This window comes from Leptonotus elevatus, chromosome 8 (assembly GCF_054856555.1).
Source record: "Leptonotus elevatus isolate MCC_2025b chromosome 8, RoL_Lele_1.0, whole genome shotgun sequence".
Classification (NCBI taxonomy): domain Eukaryota; kingdom Metazoa; phylum Chordata; class Actinopteri; order Syngnathiformes; family Syngnathidae; genus Leptonotus; species Leptonotus elevatus.
The window spans coordinates 21,381,508-21,405,243 of NC_141246.1; the positions used below are offsets into that span (position 1 = coordinate 21,381,508).

General features: G+C 38.3%; 1 protein-coding gene across 4 annotated transcripts in view; it reads right to left on the reverse strand.

Moving 5' to 3' along the window:
* Positions 1-23,736, reverse strand: part of rptor (regulatory associated protein of MTOR, complex 1) — a 166,320-nt gene that overhangs the window by 105,539 nt on the left and 37,045 nt on the right. For all 4 annotated transcript variants that reach the window (XM_086083497.1, XM_086083496.1, XM_086083494.1 and 1 more), the window contains exons 5-7: positions 15,553-15,711; positions 11,676-11,822; positions 6,496-6,671 (exon numbers count right to left, since the gene is read on the reverse strand). In XM_086083497.1, coding sequence (XP_085939623.1) covers positions 6,496-6,671; positions 11,676-11,822; positions 15,553-15,711 — 482 coding nt within the window. The remainder of the gene's footprint in view (positions 1-6,495; positions 6,672-11,675; positions 11,823-15,552; positions 15,712-23,736) is intronic.

Sequence of the window (23,736 nt, forward strand, 5' to 3'; positions counted from 1 at the left end):
ACTAGGTTAGACAGGAATCTCCATGGACTATGATGTTTGCAAATAACATTGTGACCTGTAATGAGAGGAGGGAACAGGTGGAGGAGAAGCTAGAGGCGTGGAGGTTTGCCCTGGGAAGGAGGGGAATGAAGGTTGGCCGTAGCAAGACGGAGTATCTGTGTGTGAATGGGAGGGACCCAAGTGGAGGAGTGAGGTTACAGGGACAAAAAGCCAAGAAGGTGGAGGAGTTTAAGTATTTAGAGTCAACAGTCCAGAGCAGTGCAGAGTGTGGAAAAGAAGTGATGAAGCGTGTGCAGGCAGGCTGGAACGGGTGGAGAAAAGTGTCAGGTGTGATGTGTGATATAAGAGTTTCAACTCTAATGAAAGGAAAGGTATATAAAACTGTGGTGAGACCAGCAATGTTGTTTGGTCTGGAGACAGTGCCACTGAGGAAAAGACAAGAGGCAGAGCTTGAGGTGGCTGAGATGAAGATGCTGAGGTTATCTTTGGGAGTAACCAGGATGGATAGAATCAGGAATGAGTACATTAGAGGGACAGCACATGTTAGAGGCTTTGGAGATAAAGTCAGAGAGGCCAGACTGAGATGGTTTGGACATGTTCAGAGGAGAGATAGTGAGTATATTGGCAGAAGGATGCTGAGTTTACAAATGCCAGGCAGAAGGTCTTGAGGAAGACCAAAGAGGAGGTTTATGGATGTAGTTAAAGAGGACATGAAGGTAGTTGGTGTGAAAGCAGAGGATGCAGAGAACAGGCTTAAATGGATGCAACTGATTCGCTGTGGCGACCCCTGAAGGGAAAAGCCACAAGAAAAAGAAGACTGGTGACCAAATTTAAAATAGCAAAAGATTGTGGCCAAAATGTAGCGACCATTACAGACCATGTTGGGTACATCCAAATGATTAATTTGAATTAAATTATTCTCTTTGTTCATGTCATATCCTTTTCCAACTGTCATTTTTTAAATATTTGTGTCCATCGTGGGTTCAAACTTCAAGCTCATTGCGCGGCAGGCTTTACGTCCTTGAAAAACAAATGCACAACTGCATCAATTATTAATTTATATATGTACTGCTGTTCATTGCACAGAACTGGGATTCATACTTTGCTTTTTTGTGTGTAATATTAACTTATGTTTATTAATTATAGTTCAGCAATTGTAAAATGTTAAACCTTTATTTTTACTATTCCTCTCTGGCTGATTTGAATGAAATTGTATTATATGTTTTATTTTTCAAGTTTTACATATTGAAAGGTAATTGTTAAATTGATTTTTAAAAAGATTTTACTATTAAACAATGATGAACATTTGCTACCACTCAAATCAATTAATAAATGCAATTTTACAAATAAAAAAAAAGAGAGAGAGAGTACATAAGTATTGAAAATTGGTACCGTTGAGTACAGGTATCGATTCCCAGGTACCCCCAGTATTGGAACGGTACCGGTTCAAATGTGAAAGGTACCCATCCCTAGTCTTTGTAGACGCAGTAAAAACTTGGTTAGATCTTTGTACCTAATCAATTTAATGTTTTAAGGTTTGTAAGTGGCACCTCGTTTGTATAATGAATAAATTATCGTCTGTGTTTTATCGCCTGTGGCCGCTGTATGAGATGAATTACACCCCACGGTAAAATACGTGTCGTTGATGTAGCGTTTGATTATTCCCGTAGAGGGGCTCATTGTTACATTTGTTGAACGGACTTCTGTTTCGGCTTTGTGATGTAACAAAAGTAAAAGAATTGACATGAATCCTCAACAAAGCTTGTGGCGCTTCATTCTTCATACTATCCAGTCTCGCTGCAAAGCTGAGAACTTGTTGCGAGGGCAAAATATTAACCTTAACCACAAAACACTGACAAGACAAAAATGTAGTCATGCAGTTAAAATTATTAGTTCATTTAAAAATTTTAAAGAAAGTTACAAAAAGTTATTGTAATTTTGTAAAATAAATAAAATAAATAAAATAAATAAAATAAATAAAATAAATAAAATAAATAAATCTGATCAAATTGAAAATTGGGAACTAAAAACGAAAATTTCAGTGAATTAGGCTTGAGTGAATCGTTACATCCCTAGTTATGTTCCGTGTCTTTCTTCTCCATTTTCCACATCCTGCATCACATTCAGTCTATCAAAGCAGTGGGAAAAACCATTGAAGATGTATATCCATTGGTAATGGTATTCTGCTCACCTGAACAATGTAATGAAAGCATAGACAAAGCCTGCCTGTTTCTCATCTCTTTCTCTTTCTGTACTACCATCATCCATCCCTTGCTGCCCCTCATTAAATTTTTAAAACCCAGGTATGCAAACACATCAGTGCATTCGTTCACCCACTCACAAACTCCACCACATACTGTATATACTGAATACCTCACACTCATTTTCTAAGGCTATGTATAATTAAGTACAAGAAAAATACAGTAAGAGCAAGAAGGGCAAAATCCATATGAGGAGCAGCCAACGGTACTGTGTGGTTAAAACTAGCAGGGATGCCTATGTCGAAATATCTAAAAAGTAGGGTTTGAGCACAAGGAGTCTACTCTACTGAATTGTTATTCTCTCCAATAACAGTTAACACATTTTGTCTTGAGTTTATAATAATTTCCGCAAGCATTTTACAGAATTTTTCCTGACACCGTTTTGATACATTGTATCAGTGACACACCGAAAATAAGGATGTCATTGAATATTTTTTGAATCAAATTTTCTATTCATTATTCAATTGATTAATCAAATATTTATTATATATATTATATTTTATCTATTTACTTATTTACTTACCTACTTATAATATTTATTAATTTATTTTGTGTTATCTTGTTTTACCTGTCTTTATTGCATGACAAATTTTTTGTCAATGTACACCACTTTGTATGCAGCGACGGTTATTTTAAAGTGCTTTGTAAATAAAGTTGAGTTGAGTATGTTGGTTGTCAAGTTGATGTGGTGAATTTTGAATGTGTAATTCTAAATTCAGTGCCCGTTGTAACTACTGTAAAGAAAGCAAAGAAATTGTTGTGTGACTAAACAGGCACAGTCCCTCCCTTGCAAGCCACAACATCCATTTATAGAGCGAGAGAGCTTCGAGGACCATTTGAGTCAATATAATTCCGAAGCTTGTTCTGTGAAATACAATGTGAGGCACATCAATATTAATGACATAACACTGATGGTTCATTATGCTGAAGGTCATAGCTATATGTGGATTTAGAGCAGAAGATCTTAAACTCTTCAACATTTATGGCACCTGTAGGGCACTTCTTGACGGTAACTCACTCTCACTTACAGAACATGCTTCATGCTTCAAGCCTGGATTGAACTTTGAATGGCAAACGTGTTAAAAACCACCCGTCTGACGCCTATTATTAAGATGTACACAGGCACGTGCGAGTGTGTGTGTGCACTTGTGTGAAATGGGATGATTCATGGCATGAGCAAAACTTCCAACAATATTGATATAAATGAGAGCATTCGAAGTACAGCATCAAAAACACGGCACTCAGATGACCTTCGTAATTATTATATGACAGTTTAAATTAAACTGATAAATACTGTATTCTGAGAAAACACAGTTAATATTTGTCTAATTTACACCTGCTCGTAAATAGCCCAAAAAAAACAGTCTCCTCAGTGGAGCACTGAGCACTGCCAAGTTGCATAAATGATGAATGATGACAAGATGAAATGATTGTGCACAAAGTACAAAAAAAGACACTTTCTTTTGATTTCTCCAGCCTTCAAAGATAGCAGTGCTAATTGCTACAAGCACTAGTAGAGACTAGAACTAGGCACTAGTACAAGCAAACTTGTGTCTGCAATGCCAATTTAGCAACATCTTTGCTATATTTAGCAAATGAATGTTATTATTTTTTAAGTGTAAAAGATAAAATTTTAATGAACATTTGTATTTCCTAATTATACCAATACATATCTATATAAGTAGCCATTTATTGAAACAAGACAATAAGACAGTATGTTTTTTCTCATGTTGGCTTGGCCCACAGGAAGCGTTCCATTTTATCATGTGCTCGAGAGTAATTTGCAAAGAATGCATTATAACGGCATCTTGATACCCGGTGATAAGACTAAAAAATGCCCCTTTATGATCGTGTAAACATATGTCGGGCTGTATTAACAGTCTCTCATTTTTCTCAGCCTTTTCTCTCTGTTTTCTCCGGCAGTTGAGAAATACATTGTCAGCCAGGGCAATCCCGTTTTTTCTTGACAATCATGCCATGTTTTTGTAATTCAATTAAATAATAAATGGTACTTCAAAATGTTGTTTCACATTTAATTATTTGCACCGTCTAGTTTAGATAAGTCACTCTGTGTGTGGCTGGATTGAAACTCATACGGTATTCTTCAAGTGATTGCTGAGGTGATGCAAACACCAGGGGCTGAATGTACAAACCACTCAGATTGATGCGTACACAAACATTCTGCTTGGCTGATGCAACCAGTGAGCTGCAAGAAAGACTAATATTTGAATGTTCCATTGATATGCATTCCCATCAGGTGGCTGTATTACGCAAGCCTCCCTAATGAACACATTTCCTGAATATCACGTATTACCTTTTTGACTCAACACACCCCTGCAGGGACCAGCCTCTCTGCAGCGCTATGTTTGAGCTTGGTTTACAGTTTTTTCTTTATTTCCATCAGAGATGACTATTTCTGTGCATAGCCAATACTAGGTGATGCAACGAATCACAAAAGTCACAGTTCGGATCGTATCACGGATTTGAGCCACGGATTGAACCATTCTTCAGATCAGCAAAAAAAAATATTTTATTTTTTATTTTTTTTAATATATATATATATATATATAATAGAACGTTGCTTTCATTTATTTTGTAAAGTAGTTTTTCCCATTCAATTTAAAGAAAGTAATTTAAGATTTAGGAACACATCTTTAAATGCAATATGAGGCAGAAACATTCTTATTTTATATATGGATGTGTAAAATAAGGTATTAATGGCTTAAACTTGTGTTCTTAAAATCGGCTATGTTTGACATTTTGAGTTGAATGTTTTTCCTTTTTAACGGGCAAAAGTGTTTTATAAAATAAATGAAGACAAAGTTCAATTGATTTACATTCCTGTCGTTTAAACATGGAGAGTGAATTACAAAGTAGCCTTGGTCCAGAATATTGAAAAAGAATTAAAGTAAGCCAGGTACCAGCTATCAAACTCATTTACAGCTACCAAACAGGTACTCGTTGGTAATGCTAACTTACGCTAAATGCAGACTTCTGCCATATCATACAATGACGGCATAATTAATTAGCGGTTTCTTAGTGTCCTAAATTATGGATTGAATATGAGTTCGGGATAGCGTTGTGTTGATGTTGGTTGCAACTTTAATGTCAATCAAAACTACGATAAACAACTCCTAAACATATGGTAGCCATCACGCCATGACATTAGCCAACTTCAAAATAAAAGGCTATTTTAGCTTCCTTGACATGTCTGAAAGGTGTCAGAAAAAAATGAGGGAGAAAAAACAAATCCTGTGTCATTAATTTGAGGACTAATTTAACCCCAAATTGCCAAAATGCAATTTACTAGCGGTTATGAATAACACAAATGTGCAAATTTAGGCCACTACGCGTTTGCAACGTGCAAGCCGTCTCGTCGAGACCACTTAGCGGCTGGTTAGCATCACAAAGTCATGTCAACTAGGTGGCGAGTTGCCAGTCACGGCAAATTGACCACCGCGGATTATATCTTGACGCAATACGCAACCGCTTCATATTATCCAACCACCGTCTGCTTTATCATATCTGACCTCTTGTAACCAAACGACCTCCACACGACAAATGTAACTCCCACTTTCGGCACTAAAAATACACCAGTAATATGGTAGAAGGTGCACATCTCGTATTAGAAAGGATAGGAAGGAAGGCTAAATCAAAAATTTTAAGCTTACATCTTTCCTGTTTGCAGTCGTGTCACACTGTTGAGAGCAATCCATTATGTTTAAACGTGTTGCAAATCCAGCTCTGAACAGGCTTTCACTAACGAACAGTCCTTTGAGAAATTATGTCGGTACATGTCCTTCAAAATTAAAATTAATCCAGTCTTTTCAAAGACTTGGGACGAAGGAAGCAACCACTTTTTCATGATCGTTTCCCCTCTCCACGAGCATTTGCGAGCAGGGAGAGAAAAAGAAAGGCGCAGCCAGCTTCTCGAATTTCAGTGGGCGTGACAAACCTTTACCAGAGGTGGTGCCACTGACCCGAGGGGGCTGGGTCGAGTGCACTTCCGTGTCTTTTTGACGTCACTAAGTCACGGAAGTTTAATCTGTCCGTTTAAAGCACACATTTTAAAAAGGAGGAGAAAGCTTAAGAAGTCGCGGACAGACTTTTTTCATACCTGGTTGGATTGTAGACAAGCCGGGGATGCATATTATTGATAGAAAACCCCACTAAAGTGCATTTTCATACTATGGGACCTTTAAGGATGCATCAAACAAAAGCGCAAAAATCTTACCACCGCAAGGCAATCTTTATAGGCGTTGTGAGGCAGGAAGTGAAAAGGTCAGCAGGGAGGTCAGGGTTCATTGGGAGCAACTCGCTGGCCTCGCAGGCAGCCAGCTGGATACAGTTCTTCATGGAAGGTGGCAGAGGCATCTGGGCAAGTGGATGGCTGGGATTGATGGCGGCCACCTGTAAATACACAACAGGACAATGTTTTTCTTTCTAATTTATTTGAACACATCACATCGAACTTATATCATATGTGAATAAATTTGGAGCTTTTTGCTCCCATCTGGGCCAAAAGAAATCTCGATTATCACAGTGTCTATTTCTGGTAATTAACTGGAGCTGACAGAGCTTAAGCTGCATCCCTCCTCTGAGCTCTAGAAACCCTCTCTTGGATGCTGTCTCGGACAGTAGGTCTTTTTAGCATTTTTTATTTTTATTTTTTTACTAGAATGTTGAGTCAGCTTATTAGAGCTTGTTTAATATTCATTGGCATGACTGCTGTTCTCTACCAAACAGAAATGCTCATCTTGGTGCTTTGTCAGAAGGGTCACTTTTAGTGATGTAATCCCATTGTCTGGAGTTGCCACATTAGGGAACAGGATCCCTAAAGCACTTTGTGGTTATGGCATATGTTGTCCGGCAATCACTGGATGTGAAGTCTACAAGAGCAAAATGATCACCCTCTTTCACTTCTTATCCCAACAGGAACTGCATAATCTGACTGAGGCATATTTGGCATCTGACTTCTGGAAAGAGAGGACCTCATCATATGGTGCAAAAAGACCATGCTCATTATGTAGGGTCTGACCCAGTTCTTAACTAAAATGCTATAATGCTATCATGAAGTTTTTCAGCCAGGCCCAAAGTGGTCTGATTTGAGCAGTTTGACTCATTGAGCAAGTGAGAGTACTGGTTTTCCAGGACACAAAACTGTAGGCAGGCAGGTCTTAGGAGTGTTGGGCTTTATTTGAATAACCCTTTCATGCGTAAAGCTGCCAAGGTCGTCTTCACAAGCCAAGGGACTATATGGAATCTGGACCTCTGCGCCACCTTTCTGACAAACTTTCTTTTCTGACTTGGACATAAGTCTGACTTGCATTTATTCACAATTCTGCAGTGCCAAGTGTATGAGCTGTAGCAAAATTTGTGACAAAGCACAGAAACTAATGAAGCACAATCATTAGTAATAATATCCGGCAAAGTTATGTATGGCTGTCATCAAGCACTGAGCTCTTAATTGGCAGAGTAGTGATTTATTTTAAAATAGATATTTTAAAGTCCCCCCCCCCCGGCATTTTTACCTGATCAAACCATCTCACTAGGTTTTTAATGTTCTAAGCTCTAGAGTCGTTCAAATGGTTAAATAACCCTCCACAGCAATTTGAAAATGCAGCAGTAACACACTGAATGTGGACAGTTTTGAATCCTGTACTTCAAACCACAAAAATGAATTTTTAAAAGCAAATCCGGAGTTTTTAAATAATAGTGTCTAATTTTAGAATACCAGATTTACCCACAATATAGATCTGACTAGAAATTATCAGTGTATTGGACAATACTGCCAATGTTGTATGAATATTATGGTGATAGCGTGTCACGGTCGACCACTGGTTAGAGCATCCATCTCACGGTTCTGAGGTCATGGGTTCAAAGGCTCCAGCTTTCCTGTGTGAGGTGTGCATGTTCTCCCCACGTATGCGCAGGTTTTCTCCGGGTATTCCCATTTCATCCCGCATTCTAAAAACCTGCATGGTAGCTTCACTCAAAATTGTCCATATTTTTGAATGGGTGTTTGTCTATTGGTGCCTTGCAGGTACCCAATGTTAGCTGGGAGAGTCTCCAGCACGCCTGCGACTTAGAGAGAATAAGTGATTCAGAGGATGGATGAATGGACGGATGGTGATACATAAATTTTAAAATATTGCATTTTGACATAATATAATAACTTTTAATTTCTCCGTAAAAGGCTCCCAGGCATGAGTGGGCAGTTTGATTACACGTGTATTGTGGCAATCTTGCTGTTGCATTACTTTTTTCTGTCTCACTCTTTAATGAGAAAACTGTTGACTTGACTGTTCCCAAAGACAAACATCATGAACAAAGCGGCATGCGTCGGTGTGGGTCCCGGTTGTGTCAACCTCAGAATTGTATCGTCGCCTAGAAGAAAATTTGGAGAACGTGTGTACCACACTAATCCTCAAGGTAAACATAACAGCATTGCCAGCAGAAGCTGATGAATGCAGAGTATCCAGTGTAATTATCACATTAGCATATTGTAATCTCACAAATTACCATGAAAATCACCATGACAGCTTTCTTTTCTTTCTCGTCTACTGTGAATATCAGAGCCCAATGCAATAGCATGGGATGCTTTTCTTTTAAATGACACTAATTAATGAGACTATTCTACAGGGAAGGAGTGGATACATGCAACACCACACATGATCACCATCACAGTAAAACAAAGCTTCTACAAATAAATCACATTCAAGAAAATGTTGTTCATAGAAATAGGTAGAGACAAATATTGCTACTATTAATCACACACACCAAGTCATCCATTGAAACTCACATTACTGTAAACATTTTGTGGAAACGATGACAACCAAAACACCTAACCCACTGTAAACAATCCATACAAAAGGTCAGGCGGTCTAGTGCGTCTGAGCAGTGAGTGCAGTTTCAGAGAAAAGCTCCACAGCTAATGCAGTGAACATGTAGGCTAAGTGCACAGCAAGTGATGAGATATTTAAACCAAACCAGGTGGCCCTATAATAGAGCACTCAGGACATCAGAGGGCTGTTGCTGCGCAGGAAGTCTTCCACTGCAACTAAAGTTTCATAGTGTTCCTGCAGCTCTCTGTTGACATCTTCATCTACAGTATGCCTACAAATGTTACTCTTCCAGAGTATGCAAAGTGTTAATATATACACATTTCTTGTTCTACATAAGGCAGAAATAGGGCTGTATGTGCTATGGTTGTATGCTTATCGGCACCACCAATGTGTTGGCGCACACACTGCTATGAAAGGGATGCCTATCCAGTGTGTAGGCGAGGTGGGAGTGCCCCCTGCTTGGATCACCTCTTGAATGATTAAAAAGTATCTTCATCTTTCATGACCCCAGCACATTGCACACTTCCTGAATGAGTGGGTGTGAAGAGCAATCACTCAAGTAAAAAGAGAAAATGCTTTAGAGACGTTATACAACTTTGATTGTATTAATGTTGCACGGGATACCGGTACCAGTACCATACCTCGATGTTTTGGCGTCAAAAACGGCTCGGTATAATTTTTTCTTAGTACCGGTACTTAAAAAAATAAATACGCGCTAACTCAGTTTTAAAGGCAGGTACACATACACGCATGGCCGCCTGTCTACCGATATGTGGAAAACGCCTTAAGTAAGCGACACACCTCTATCAGCGTGTGTGCGAAAGGGCGCAGGAAGATGACTTCACGCACTGAAGCGCTCACTGCATGTGCACTCCTCGTTGAGAAGCATGACGCGCTAATTAAAGCTCCACGGGAGCGCGCAAGCAGAGTGGACGCCATGCGACAGCATTGGCATTGCCTACGCATGTTTTCAATAAACACATGAAGAACACACGTGTGGTTTTAAATTTTCAGTTTTAGAAACGTTTTGTAACAAGAACAAATGTTTTTTCGCACACTCAAGCAGCGTTACATTGAGTCATTGGAGTGCCACTGTATTGCCAATATTTAAAACGCAGTCAAATACAGTACTTCAAGAATATGGCATGCAATGTTAAAACACATACAGTATAAACATAAATATATACAGTATGTACATAAATTAACATGTATACGTCCCAATATTTTGAATTAATAATAAATACAAAATAATTTGAAGTTCTTTTGTCAGTTTTAATTTTGCTGCTTTTGCTGATGTTTTAGAGTTTTGTCGCGGTATCATTTCAGTACCGGTATCGAGGGTATTTTATTCAGGTATAGTATCGAAGCCAAAACGTTGGTATTGTGACAACACTAGATTGTATTTCACAAGGGGGCAGCTGTCATTCCACTACCAAGGAAGTAGTTAATGTAAACATCCATTTTAACACATCTATTAACACTAACGGGTAATAGTACAGCTACAGCCAAATACTTTCAGTGCAAGTAGGTGAAACCTCGGCAAGGCATTCCAATAGGTCGTATCCCAGATTGCCGAACGTTGCGAATGTTGAATTATCAAACGATGAGGTTGTCGTACATGTCATTTTGCGACATATCTGCGATGTATATGCGACATTCTAGTGACATTTGAGACAACAAATTTGAATTAAATTAACCCACACAACAGATTAAAATTATTATTTTTCATTTCCTTTTTATTAGAAGATGTAATTACTTGATGGAAGCACTGATGCACAATCATATGCATAACGCTTTCAAATATTATCCAAAATATTGCGGGATTCGTTCTAATATTTCCAGACTATGATTATCACGTCTACACATTTCTTAAGAATTTTGGTGACAACCAATCAATCAAATTTTTATTTTTACATAAAGTGACGTAATGTGTCTAAAATGTATTATCCTATCGATTATTCCATCACCCCCCCCCCCATCCCGCCCCCCAACCCCAAAAAAATTACTAAGTAGTGGTTTATAGTCCAGAAATTACTATACTAATTATTTATTACCTTCAGTGCAAGAGCATTATTAAACAGAGGTGGGCATCGTCATTGACTGGAATTGATAATTGACGGAAGTGCCAGCTTTGGGCATGTGCTTCAGCACTTTCAGCGAATGCTTGATAATAACAAAAAATACACGGATTGAGAAGGACCGTGTGTTCTCACCGCGATCGACGGAAGTAATTCTGCATCAGTCTGTGCATTTTTTTCAAGGCTTCGCATTATCAAGCATTCACTCTAAGTGCTGAAGCACACGCCAATGGGTGGCCACTTCCATCAATTCCAGTTAATAACGATGCCCACCTCTGTTATTAAATACCAACAAAATTATCCTATGCTTAACAGTTAGCAATCATCATTAGCATTAGTGCGCTACTCAATGTTGATCCCTATCAAGTGTCCTTTTAATAAAACCCTTGCTTCAAGATCCTCAAATGAAGTAATTGTTTAGCAAAATTGCCCCGCACAGAAAATATACATATTTTGAGGCTTGGTGTGCATGTGTGCGTGAATGTGCTCACCTCCAGTTCCTGTTCTCGCTGCAGGGCAAACTGTTTGAAGGACTTGACAATGATTCCAGCATTGGAGCAGTCATAGACAAAAATGGAAGGGCTCCCCATCCAGGTCTGGAGGTCATAGATGGACAGTGGGATGTACTGGGTGTAGTTCTTGAAGAGGAACAGAGAAGAACGTTTTGAAAGGATTAGAGTGGTGTGGCATCATAAAATTACTTTGGTAGAATTATTCATGATTGATGATGCCAAGTTAAGAGATGAGAGTGATTAAACAGCAAGGGGCTAATGATCATACATCCAGCTATAGAGCTACAAAAGGTGTTATACACCACTACTAGCGGGTGTTCGATCCCACTTTTTTTTCAGACCAGTACGAGTACTCAAGTCTTGAGTACTCACCGATACCATGCAACTGATACCACAAGTACTGGTACTTTTGATACATAAAATTCTATTAAACCATTGGCAGAAATGTATAAAGAAGGACCTATCGATCTTTTTTCCATTTGTTAATAAAATACACATTTTGTATACAACACACAATAGAATGAATTTAAGTGAATAAATAAATAAATAAATAAATAAATAAAAATATTCCGTTATTATTTTTAATGGCTACAGTGAAGTGCAATTAAAAATTAATTAAAGTGAATACAACAGTGCTTGAAGTAAAATTTAGAAATACCTACTATTTAACCAGAGTTTTAGAAACACAAGTTTGTCATCTTGTTCTAATGGCATCATTTAATTTAGCTGTGGTGACTCGGTCTCGACACTGCGGGGCAGTGCCATAATTACGTACATGACTTCAACAGAAGACGAAATTTGACGCCATGCACTGTGTTCACCTGTAAATAAAGTGTCATGGGCTAGCTTTCACTTGGGAAAATCGGAGTGAAATAAAGCACGATGCTAATTAACCCGCGCTCTATCACGTCAATGACTGGCAAGCTACTAACATGTCACAACTTACAAAAACATGCTTCAACTGTCGTGATATGACGTGCAGTAGTGTCCCAACTCAGCAACGTTTTCATCAAGGGCAACACATGTGCAATGAAAATAAGTCGTTACTTGTTCATTTCTCAAACGATTTTCATGAAGTCAATTGTTTGTTTTTTTGTCAACGCCAAAATGCTTGCTATCAATACAGAAAATTATTCATTCACTGTTTTGTTTTATTTATGAGATCCACAAACATGGAACATGGCAACACTTTGCCCATACAAGCTTTAACATACCTACCAAATGACAGCATAGCCCAGAATGCATTGTGTGGTGCAATACATTCAATTAATGAAGTTATTAGGACGTTTACCCTTATTATTGTAAGTGTCTGCCTTACTGGTAGTGTCTTATAACTGTTACAATAGTTTATGTTGCACTATGTTTTTATTTATTTTAAACAAAAGGGGACTTTATGTTGTGTGTAAAATAATGACATCCAGGTCAATACCCACTAAGCTTCTAAACATACATATCCTTTCAGAAAATGCATCTTAATTTGCATATGAGAGGAATGATAGCATACAGTTCACTTAGAATTTTTTTTTGTCAGCCAGGCATGGCATTTATTTTCTGATGATAAAACGGCCACAATAAGTACCTTAGTATAATGGTGACTGGTATCGGCTGCTGGCACGAGAACTAAAATTTCAGCTGGTATCGGAACTCGCCCATCCCTAACCATTACCATTGACAGTGAGGATGCATTTTCTCGTAAATTAATTATGCATCAAGAACAACTTATGGGAAAGAAAGAGGAAGAAGAACACATGAAGCTAAAAAGGTACGCCTGTGGGTGTGCTGGGGATCCAGTGGCAACAGCTAAGTTTGGACAACAGCAGTGCATCACGGTGAGTGGGTGTTCGCTTATTGAATGGTGGCAATAAACAACTCAAAACAATATTTCATGTCTTCACTGAAAATTTGCCATGGGATAACAGCAGACACACCATTTAGTTCTTACCAAAAAATAAACTGTTTTAGAGTGTTTGATCATTTGTAACCCGCGTTAAGATTTTATTTCTTAGTGTTCAGCTTTTAAACTACAATCTTAAGTCAATCACAAACCTTATCTTTTACATCTGAAATAGGCAGGACATCTTAAAATAAGGAAAATAACTGTTAAAATGGGATACTACATCAGTAACATCACCGCCAATTATATCTGGCCCTCCAGATAACCATTTGTGCCTTACCATCATCATGGTCTTTTTTCACTGCAAAATATCGAGCTGCAGAGTGCTCCACTCTGTGTTACGCAGCAGATAGGGTGCCTGTATTCACAATACAGACACCCAATTGGCTAAGCGGCATAATCCAAGTGACAATATGATCACGTCGGAAGAAATACAGTACACATTGATGACTGTCTGACTGGAACACGTTACTTCCGCGAGCTAAACCAAACCATAGCCGGATTGCATGCTAACTGGCAATGGCGTCGTTAGGACTATTTTAGGGGGGCTGAAGCCTCCCTAAAATGTTCTTAAACCCCTCTAAATAATTTGGTTGCAATATTTATTATTATTATTATTATTATTATTATTGTTTATTTTTTTTTACATAAAAAAAGTTCAATATAAAGTGGCTCGATGATAATTTATCTTTAACTTTGTGTTATTTTGCTGCTGCCTGTCTTGGACAGGTCTCTCTTGAAAAAAAGGTTTTTAATTTCAATGGGACCAACATGGTTAAATAAAGGTGAAATGAAAAAATAAAAAATAAAACATAATTAATTTAACTATGATAATAAATGTGTGCGTTTCCACTTTTCTTCAGGACGGCACTTGACGTTTCGTTATTGAATCCGTTCTACTTAATCATATTGAGTAGTGCTGTCACTATTGAATATTTTTACTTGTGTACTTTATGACAGTCAGCCTTGGTCCTTGTTATTCTCAGGTATTTTGCTGCTTTATCATTTATATATATATATTTTTTTTTTTTACAAAAGGTATTTATTATTACCGTGTTCATTTTTTACAAACTAGTGAGTATTTATTCAATTCTACTCTTATTTCAGTGACAGTAGAGTGATTTGTTTGCTTATTTGATTGCTGAATAGTGAATACAGTGAATTGTGAATCATGTGCATGCTGTACACTGGATTTAAATGTATTATTTGTACAGTACACAATTTTTATGAAGAAGGAAAAAACTAAATCCTGGGGAAAGGCGGCGGTGGGGTCAAATAATAACCTCTGAAAATCCCCTGAAATATCAATGTACAACCCGATGTACAAATGTCACCATGTATGAGTAAAAAATCCGCAATGGAGTGAATGCGCAATAAGTGAACCGCGAAGTAGCAAGGGAACACTGACTGTACTTATTTTGCCACCGTAAACAGTTACTTTTTAATTAAAATTTTTATTGGTTACATAGTATGTTATATGTTAAGACAGATGAGAATTGTTGGCCCCTCTACCTTTATGGCTATTGACGATTTGATGGACAGAATTTTGTGGTTGTCACGCAAATAATAATTTGATTGATTGAAGGTAGACGTCACACTGGAATCAAATCGTCAGAAATTGCAGCGTATATGAATATTTCATATATATTCATATGGTGTAGGAAATTAATGAGTGATCCACATGCAAATGTATTCCCCCTGAAGAGAAACCTTCAGGTAAATTGTCACACCAATCTGGCTCATGTTGCATTTTTAGGCCATAGAATATGGTAGAGCAAGATACCTTATTTAAATGTTGAAGCACATTGATACTTTGCAAGCTAAGTAGGGGGATTTCAATATATTGGCTCTACTCTGCTGCAATTACCAACTTAATCAAATTAAAATTACATTTTGAATTCTGATGCATATTAACATGTGATACATTCTCAATGTATAATTAATGAGTTGAGTGTTACCTACCTTATTAAAAACCCAAATTTCTCCATTGACAGTGGGCCGTGGAACACCGTGGCCATTGTAGTGAAAGAGGACCCGCTCCTCTTTGGCATTTCGTCTGAGTGACGTGCATAGCTTTTTCACCTCGTCCACTGTGGGGTCCAGGCTTTGTTTGTAACGTGCCTGTAAAACATGAAAGAAGACATGAGTATTAATAAACAATCAGGATTTTTGCTTCATCACAGTTAATTATTATAATAATTCCACTCTATCTATTCACTGCTTGTGATGTAGTGAATCGGTTATTTGCAAAGGGAACAAAATGCACAGGGATGCTTTGTGCAGTTTTATCCCTTTACTTTGGGGAAAATCTCCAGATACGTTTTGAATGAAATTATACATCACATTTATATATTCACGCCTTACGTCTGCAGAACCGTAACAGACAGGGTTATAAAAAGAAAGATGAAACATTACATTCCTATTCATCATGTTAAATGATGAAACACCTCAGTGGGACTGCACAGTGGTATTAATGAATGAAAGATATGGTAAGAAAGCTCAGAGAAAAGACACAGCAGATCATTGCATTGTTAAAAAAAAAGTAGAAAAGTAGAGTATATACAGTATCTATATAGGTATACTGTATATCGTGATACATATCGTTACCGTGAAGGGATGCAATTGTTGCACGGTAATGCGCGATTGCCTGCCGGGCGATGTGTGTACCAAAACACTGACTTCGATACTATACCGGCATACAACATCTCGAAACCGGTACTGAAACGGTATTACGGCAAAAATATAAAACTTCAGTAAATATCAGTGAAATAATAGCTGCCAGCCAAACAACTTCAAATTTGTTTCATTTGTATTAATACTATAAGGACACCAATTAGAATACTCTTGATAATTAAAAAAAAAAAACACTGGTCACACAAAAATTTAACATGAATCATTTAACATTTGTTTGTTTACAAACATTTTATGCATGTATGTACGCACACACGCATGCATGTACGTACGCACGCATGCATGCACGTACGTACGCATGTACGCACGCATGCATGTACGTACGCACGCATGCATGTACGCACGCATGTATGTACGCATGCATGCATGTATGTGCGCACGCATGCATGTACGCGCACATGCATGCACGTACGCACGCATGTACGCACGCATGTATGTACGCACGCATGCGTGTATGTACGCACGCACGCATGTACGCACACATGCATGTACGCATGCATGCATGCACGCATGCATGCAGACATGCATGCGCGTGCGGATGCATGCATGTGCGTACGCATGCATGCATGTACGTACGCACGCATGCATGTACGTACGCACGCATGTACGTACGCACGCACGCATGCATGCATGTACGTACGCACGCATGCATGCATGTACGTACGCACGCATGCATGCACGTACGCACGCATGCACGTACGCACGCACGCACGCACGCACGCATGCATGCATGTACGTACGCACGTACGTACGTACGTATGTGTGTATGTGTGTAGCCAGTATGGTATAAAAAAATTAGGGCACTAAAAGATTTGTTATTTGGGCAGTAAAAGCTGATTGAATATTTAACGTTTGACATCCCAAACACTAATACACATGGGAAAATTTACAGAATGACGGATGGAAGCCCAGTGATTTTATTATGAATTGTAACATAAGTGACAAAGCGGACCATTAATTGTAATACAGTAATTTCTGGACTATAAGGCGCACCTGACTATAAGTCGTGCTAGATAAATTTGGGGAATACTCGAGTTTGTTACACATAAAAGCCGCACCTGACTGTAAGCCGCAGGTGTTTTAATGTTACCGCACCGGGTTCCCGCTACTTTCTTTTCCATAATGAGGGCGCAAATAGTCTCGCTCTTGTTCTGTCTCTCCTACTGTATTCAGGCTCACTTAGTTTGTTTTGCTCTGCCTGAAGCTCTTGTGCTTCCTTTATAGTGTGCCGCTTTGTGATCTGATGGATAAGCCGCACCTTTGTTTTAGCTGCAGGGTCGAATGCAAGTGAAAAAGGTAGCGGCTTATAGTCCAAATTTACTGTAAATTAAAAGAGCAAAGTGATTTCCCTTAATTATTCTTGATATATATCAGCTTTTATAGACTGACAGAAAGCCCACATTGTTAAAATATCGATGAAGTTATTTCTAAGTTTGAAATGTGCCACTGTGTTCAAGTGCACCTCATGTCTGGTGCCGAACGCAAGTGACGTCAATGTTTACTCGAGTTATGATCCGCTCTTTCATATGGACCACAAGGGTGGGGTACTGTATATTACAAATGATAAGACGAATATATTATGTCCAAGCATCTACCTTTTACAAGGCACCAGTGATCTACGTGCTTTAACTGCACACGCACAATAAATACGTTTCTGTGTTTTACAGTACTGATCGCTTGATAGCCGTATACATTTTACGAATGGACTAAACCGTATTTATAACATCCACTTGTACTTGTGGATGAAATGGATAAGCGTTCACTCCGTGACCGTACATAGCATGCGCTACGCATCAATGAATGTGGACGATCAAGGGTGCCGGGTCAAAGCATTGTGCTGTACACATTCAGACTCAAATACTTATTAATCTTGTTAAGCTATTCATTACGGGAAGGAACTGACGGGCAAAGAATTTGTGATGCTGTAAAATGGCTTGATCAATTTAAGTGGATACATTTGTACTGACCCAGATCGTTGCATTTGTGTGTCTTGGGCGAGTGTGCTGCGCGCCAGCCCTACCTGGCAGAGTTGCTTATTTTATTGTATTTTTTAATTAGGGGGCAAATGCTTATTGCATTTGCGACAGATATTTTGAGCTTTAAAAAATCCTCACAAGCCCAAAAATGTTCAATCATCTTTTAAATGCACCTGACTTTTCGGTCTCAATTTGGGAAAAAGGCAGTAAGAGGCCTCATATGATTTCCGAAATTGCTTTGGACCTCTGGACTTCTCACTGACTTAAAAATGAATACTGGTAATGAGCTAACTGACATTAGAGAGACATTATATTCCCAATGATCCAAAACTAAATTGGTTAAGACAAAGACACTGCACTTTGAAAGAAGTCAAAGATTATGCAGTAACATCCTTTATACATGTAATCATTATAGTGAGTGAATACAAGTTAAACTGACATATCCATGTCTTCTTAAAACACCAAATCCCATGGTATTAATCTGTGAGTTAAAACAATGATGACGAGTAAGAGTAGTACAATAGTAACAAGAGTAATAAGTAAGAAGAAGTGTAAGTGCATGCTGAACAAACAAGATTTCTCTCAATTCTAATTGTTGCCTTTAATGGAGGAAAAAGACTTGTCCACATGTTTTTATACATCAAACAGACTAAACGTCAATTGAACACGTGGAAGGCAAGGCACACAGATTGAAAACCTGACTGCGACAAGTTGTGCAACAAAAAACTGTCCAGTTAGACCAGTCTGAATCATTATCATACTCATTAAGGCCATTCTGTATTTGTGTAATTACAGGTCTTTTGTTGCCTTTTCCTTTTTCTTTTTCTTTTTTTTGCTTCACATAAAGTAAAACGTTTTAAAGCATTTACAAATAAAATAACTTAAAGACATTTAAAAAGAAAGTAAAGAAATAAAAAGTAGCCAACTGAAATTATTCAAAGAACGTACAGTGCAAGCAAAAGATTTTGGAGAAGTGGCTTTAAAAATGCTTAAAAAGACCTTAATCAAAGGTATGGGGAGGCGATAAAGTTTTTAACCTGGATTTAAATGCATTTATGCTCGGTAATGACTTCATTTGAGTTGGCAACTTATTCCATTAATGTGCAGCACACAACTTAAAAGCCACATCACCATGTTTACTTTGATAGCTGGCCTCCTCACAAATTGACCCGTGGCTGCAGACCTCAGAGCCCTACTGGGTTAATATTTAATTAGTATTCCCTTAATGTATTCAGGACACAAACCATTCAGTGATTTATAGAGCAGAAGCAGAATTTTTAAAATGTATTCAGCAGGTAACTGGGAGCCAGTGCAAAGCTTCAGAGCTGAAGTAATATGTTCTGATGTCTTTGTTCTGGTCAGAACTCCAGCAGCAGCGTTCATTGAATGAGCTCCAGCTGTTTGATTATCTTTTGAGCGAATCCAGTCAGAAGATTATAACAACAATCAAATGTCTACTGGAGATAAAACATGTGAATAACCTTATCTTGAGCTGCTGAGAGCATGCGACCCTACACCATAGAGTATGTATTTTTAGCTGGTGAAAGGTTGTTTAAGTAATTGATTTGATATGACTGCCGAATGTCAGATCCAAATCTATCAGCACATCAAGGTTTTGGACGTGGTCTTTGGTTTTTAAATACAGTTCTTTCAAGATTTACTAATAACCCTCTTTTCTTTAATGCCAAAACAATTCCCTCAGTTTTGTCTTGGTTTGCTTTGGGTCATGGATCTTTTAACAACAGCCAGTCCATTGGATTTAACTCGCACAATAGTTTTTTAAAATATAAATTCTTGAGAACTATTCAAATTTAAAATACTGCTTTCTACATACCCAACAGCCAACAAACTACTATTTTATTCATCTATCCCATCATTTGTTTGACCCAGTGAAGAGTACAGCATATACGCACGTGTGCAAGTGATCTAAATGGTATCAACCTCTGTCTTAGTTTGAGCCAGGAAAACCCCTGCAAAATTAGTCTTTTCTCACTCCTAGTTACATAGATTTTAAAGAGACCAAGCAGAACTCCTTCCATTGAAAAATACCTCTTGACTGCATGTGGATGAGTTTGAACTGAGTTTGCTTGATAACGTAGCTCGCAGGCAAATTCCATTTAGGCATAATCAGATCGGATAGGCTGAATACTGCACTTACCCAAGCAATATCAAGTCGTAGCAGAGCTGTATAATAGTGTTAGTGAGAGTCATGCAATAACGGAGGAATAATATGTGAAATCAACGCCTTTGGCGAGGGGTGCTGGGTTGATGTGAGATGGTAAAAAGGGTACGTAGGCCAAGCGTTTACACCTGCCTTTTGGTAGGATAATATTTTGATGCTTTAGCAAAGCTGTTCATTTACATTCATGACAATGAAGCATATTACCGTCAGCTGACAAGGAGAGCTTGTCATTTTTTATGTATGAGGTGTGTGTACAAGATTAAGAGATGGATGTGTGTGTGTGTGCGTGCGTGTTGTGATGGACAAATATACAGAGACGAACTAAAGATCTTGTAAAATATGCAATCAAGGAAGCAATTCCAAAGCTGACAAACTCAACGGAAAAGGCAAAGCAAATTGCGAAGGCTCTTACAGCATTTATTGCCAAGGATTTGCATCCTTCATCATGGAAATTGAGGGATTTGGAGCACAAATGTTAGAGCACAGGTAAAGTAATTTCTGGACTATAAGGTGCACCTGACCATAAGCCGTGCTAGCTAAATTTGGGGAATACTTGAGTTTGTTACACATATAAGCCGCACCCGATTGTAAGCCGCAGGTGTTTTAATGTTACTGCACCGGGTTCCCGCTACTTTCTTTTCCATAATGAGGGCGCAAATTGTCTCACTCTCATTCTGTCTCGCCTAGTGTATTTGGGCTTGGTTTGTTTTGCTCTGCCTGACGCTCTTGCGCTTCCTTTATTGTGTGCCCCTGTGTGATATGATGGATAAACTGCACCTTTGTATTAGCCACAGGGTGGAAAGCAATTCAAAAAAATAGCGGCTTAAAGTCCAGAAATTACTGTACACCAAATTTACACTGATTTCAAAATGTGATGAAATGTCGTATGACTACTATAACAATCTGCCTAGTTTGTATGCTAGTCACAGGCAAAAGCAATAGCCATTTGTTCTCACCGTGTAAAGGAAGCATTTGCATTGCATTGCGTTGCATTGCGTAAATATTAGAAATTCCCGAATGTTTGGAATTGTCAATAGATCACCAAGATGTCATTTTGGACAAAGGGGTCAATGGCTGTCTTGTTAAAACAACTTAATTTAATCTCTCTTACACCAAAGCTGTGGATATAAATTTTACATGAAATCTGTTTAACGCAAAACTCCCAAGCCCCATTTAATTAAGAAATCATTCTAAAAAGATTTGAGCAAACCATAGTCACTTGGGATGTGCTCCAAAAATCGATACATACATACAATACATTGTTGCGGGCTTCATTACAATACACAATACAATATCGATACGCAGGCGTCAGAATTGATATTGCTCGTTAACTTTAAAAAGGCAGTTAAAGCAAGGTTGCTTGCGCAAATGGCACGGGACGGCAAAATAACGCTTGCAGGAGGGTTGCTAGTTACAGGAAAATAACCACTGCCTAAACAATCGCAGGGGAAAAACATTTTTCAACAATACACTTGCCTGTGATGTACAAAGCTTGACGCCACAAACTGGCCGCTACCGTATCATTGGTTAAAAAAATAATAATTTTGCCTCTACAACACGAGGATCAACCACACAGGAGAAAATAATGGACTTTCTTGACTCATGAAATTTGCCACTGACTTCTGAAGGTTTGTGTTTTGTAAATTTACATTTATTTTAAGTAAATGTGCTTTATGTGCTTTAAGCAGTTATGTTACAATTAGACCTCGCAAGAGCATTCCATTACGGTTGCTATATTTGATATTAGTTTACATTTCAATTGTGAAAAAAAGGTGTCTTAAATATTAAATGAAATATTGTGCTGCAATAAAAGTGCTATTATTCAGAAGCACCAATGACAAATCTATTGTTCAGTAATTATTACCAATATCGTCAAAAATATCGTCTCTGCAAAATTCTTTGAAATATTGTGATATAATTTTCAGGCCATATCACCCACCCCTACTCTGCAGTGCGTCCACATTAAGACAAGGCATGCTGCTTGGTGGTAAACCAGAAGAGCTGCTAACAAAAAAAAAAAATAATCCACCCAGCATATTAAACATATCATTTAGGTATACATATGATTGTTACACTAAAAATGAATGTAAAATATTGGCATATGTATTGCCTTGAAGACCATGTATTGGGATACATATGTATCGCGATACGTATCGTATCGTAACCCCTGTATCTTGATATGTATTTTATCATGAGGTTGTTGCAATACCCAGTCCTAATAGTCACACATTGTCACATGGGCTAGGAGGAAGAGCTAGGAAAAAGGTCACGCTCAAGTCACCTACCTACTTATGTGCCTCAGAGGCCTAATCTCACAATTCCATAACTTCCTGATCTCATCTGCGCAGGCCAACAGGCTATTAACACAGGTGGTTAGAACACAAAGAAAAGGTGATTACTGCGTAACATGCCACGTGTGATGGCCTAGCCGTTCTCTCACACCAAAATTTTAAAGACGAGTGTAAAAGTCGTCATCATGAAGTCAATGACGTGTGCAGTCTATTCCTGGACAAGAGGTGGGACGGAAGTGAGATGTACTGTTTCTGCTTGGTAATGAAGCCAACCAGATCAGCTGGAATACTATCACACCTTAGTGGCCTCTTTCCAATTCAGGGTGTCAAATGTGACAGAGGTTAGCGTAGCATTTAAAGTAAATATTAGAGGGGAAAAAATTCTCAATGTGCAATAACTTACAGTACAATAGCGTTTAATTTAATTTGTTTAACTTTCATTTTTACAAAGACCAAAAAAACTAATGCACAAATGGTGAACTAATGGTGTGTAACTGCCTAGACTAATTAGTAACACCTTGATTTTACTGTGTCCATTTAGTAGATATGAGTGGTCAAATTGGCAAATGTGGCAGAGTAAGGTACAACCTTAATTCCAGTATTATTCAGATGTACGCGAGACGCAAGGCAAAGTGATATTTCGCATTTGGTCTGAACTAAGCATAAGTGGCAACTTAAGCACTGAGGGATCAGTTCGGGATATCGGTGTCTTGCTCAAGGACAACAGGATGTTGGGGGTGAATGGGCTTGAACCAGAGTCTCCATGGTGGCATGCCACAATCCTAACCGTTGCACATAGAGTTGTTCACAGATTAGTGAACCTCAACCTATGCTTGCTTTTGACCAAAAGGGGATGCTCCATTTTGAACCAAATGTGACACTTACCTGTTTCTATTAATTTTTGCCTGTGATCTTTTTCAACTGTTTTGTTAAGCAACTGTCATTATTTTGTTTCCTAGTTGTTTTTTTTGGAACGTGGCATGAAATAAAAAAATTGTGAATGTTT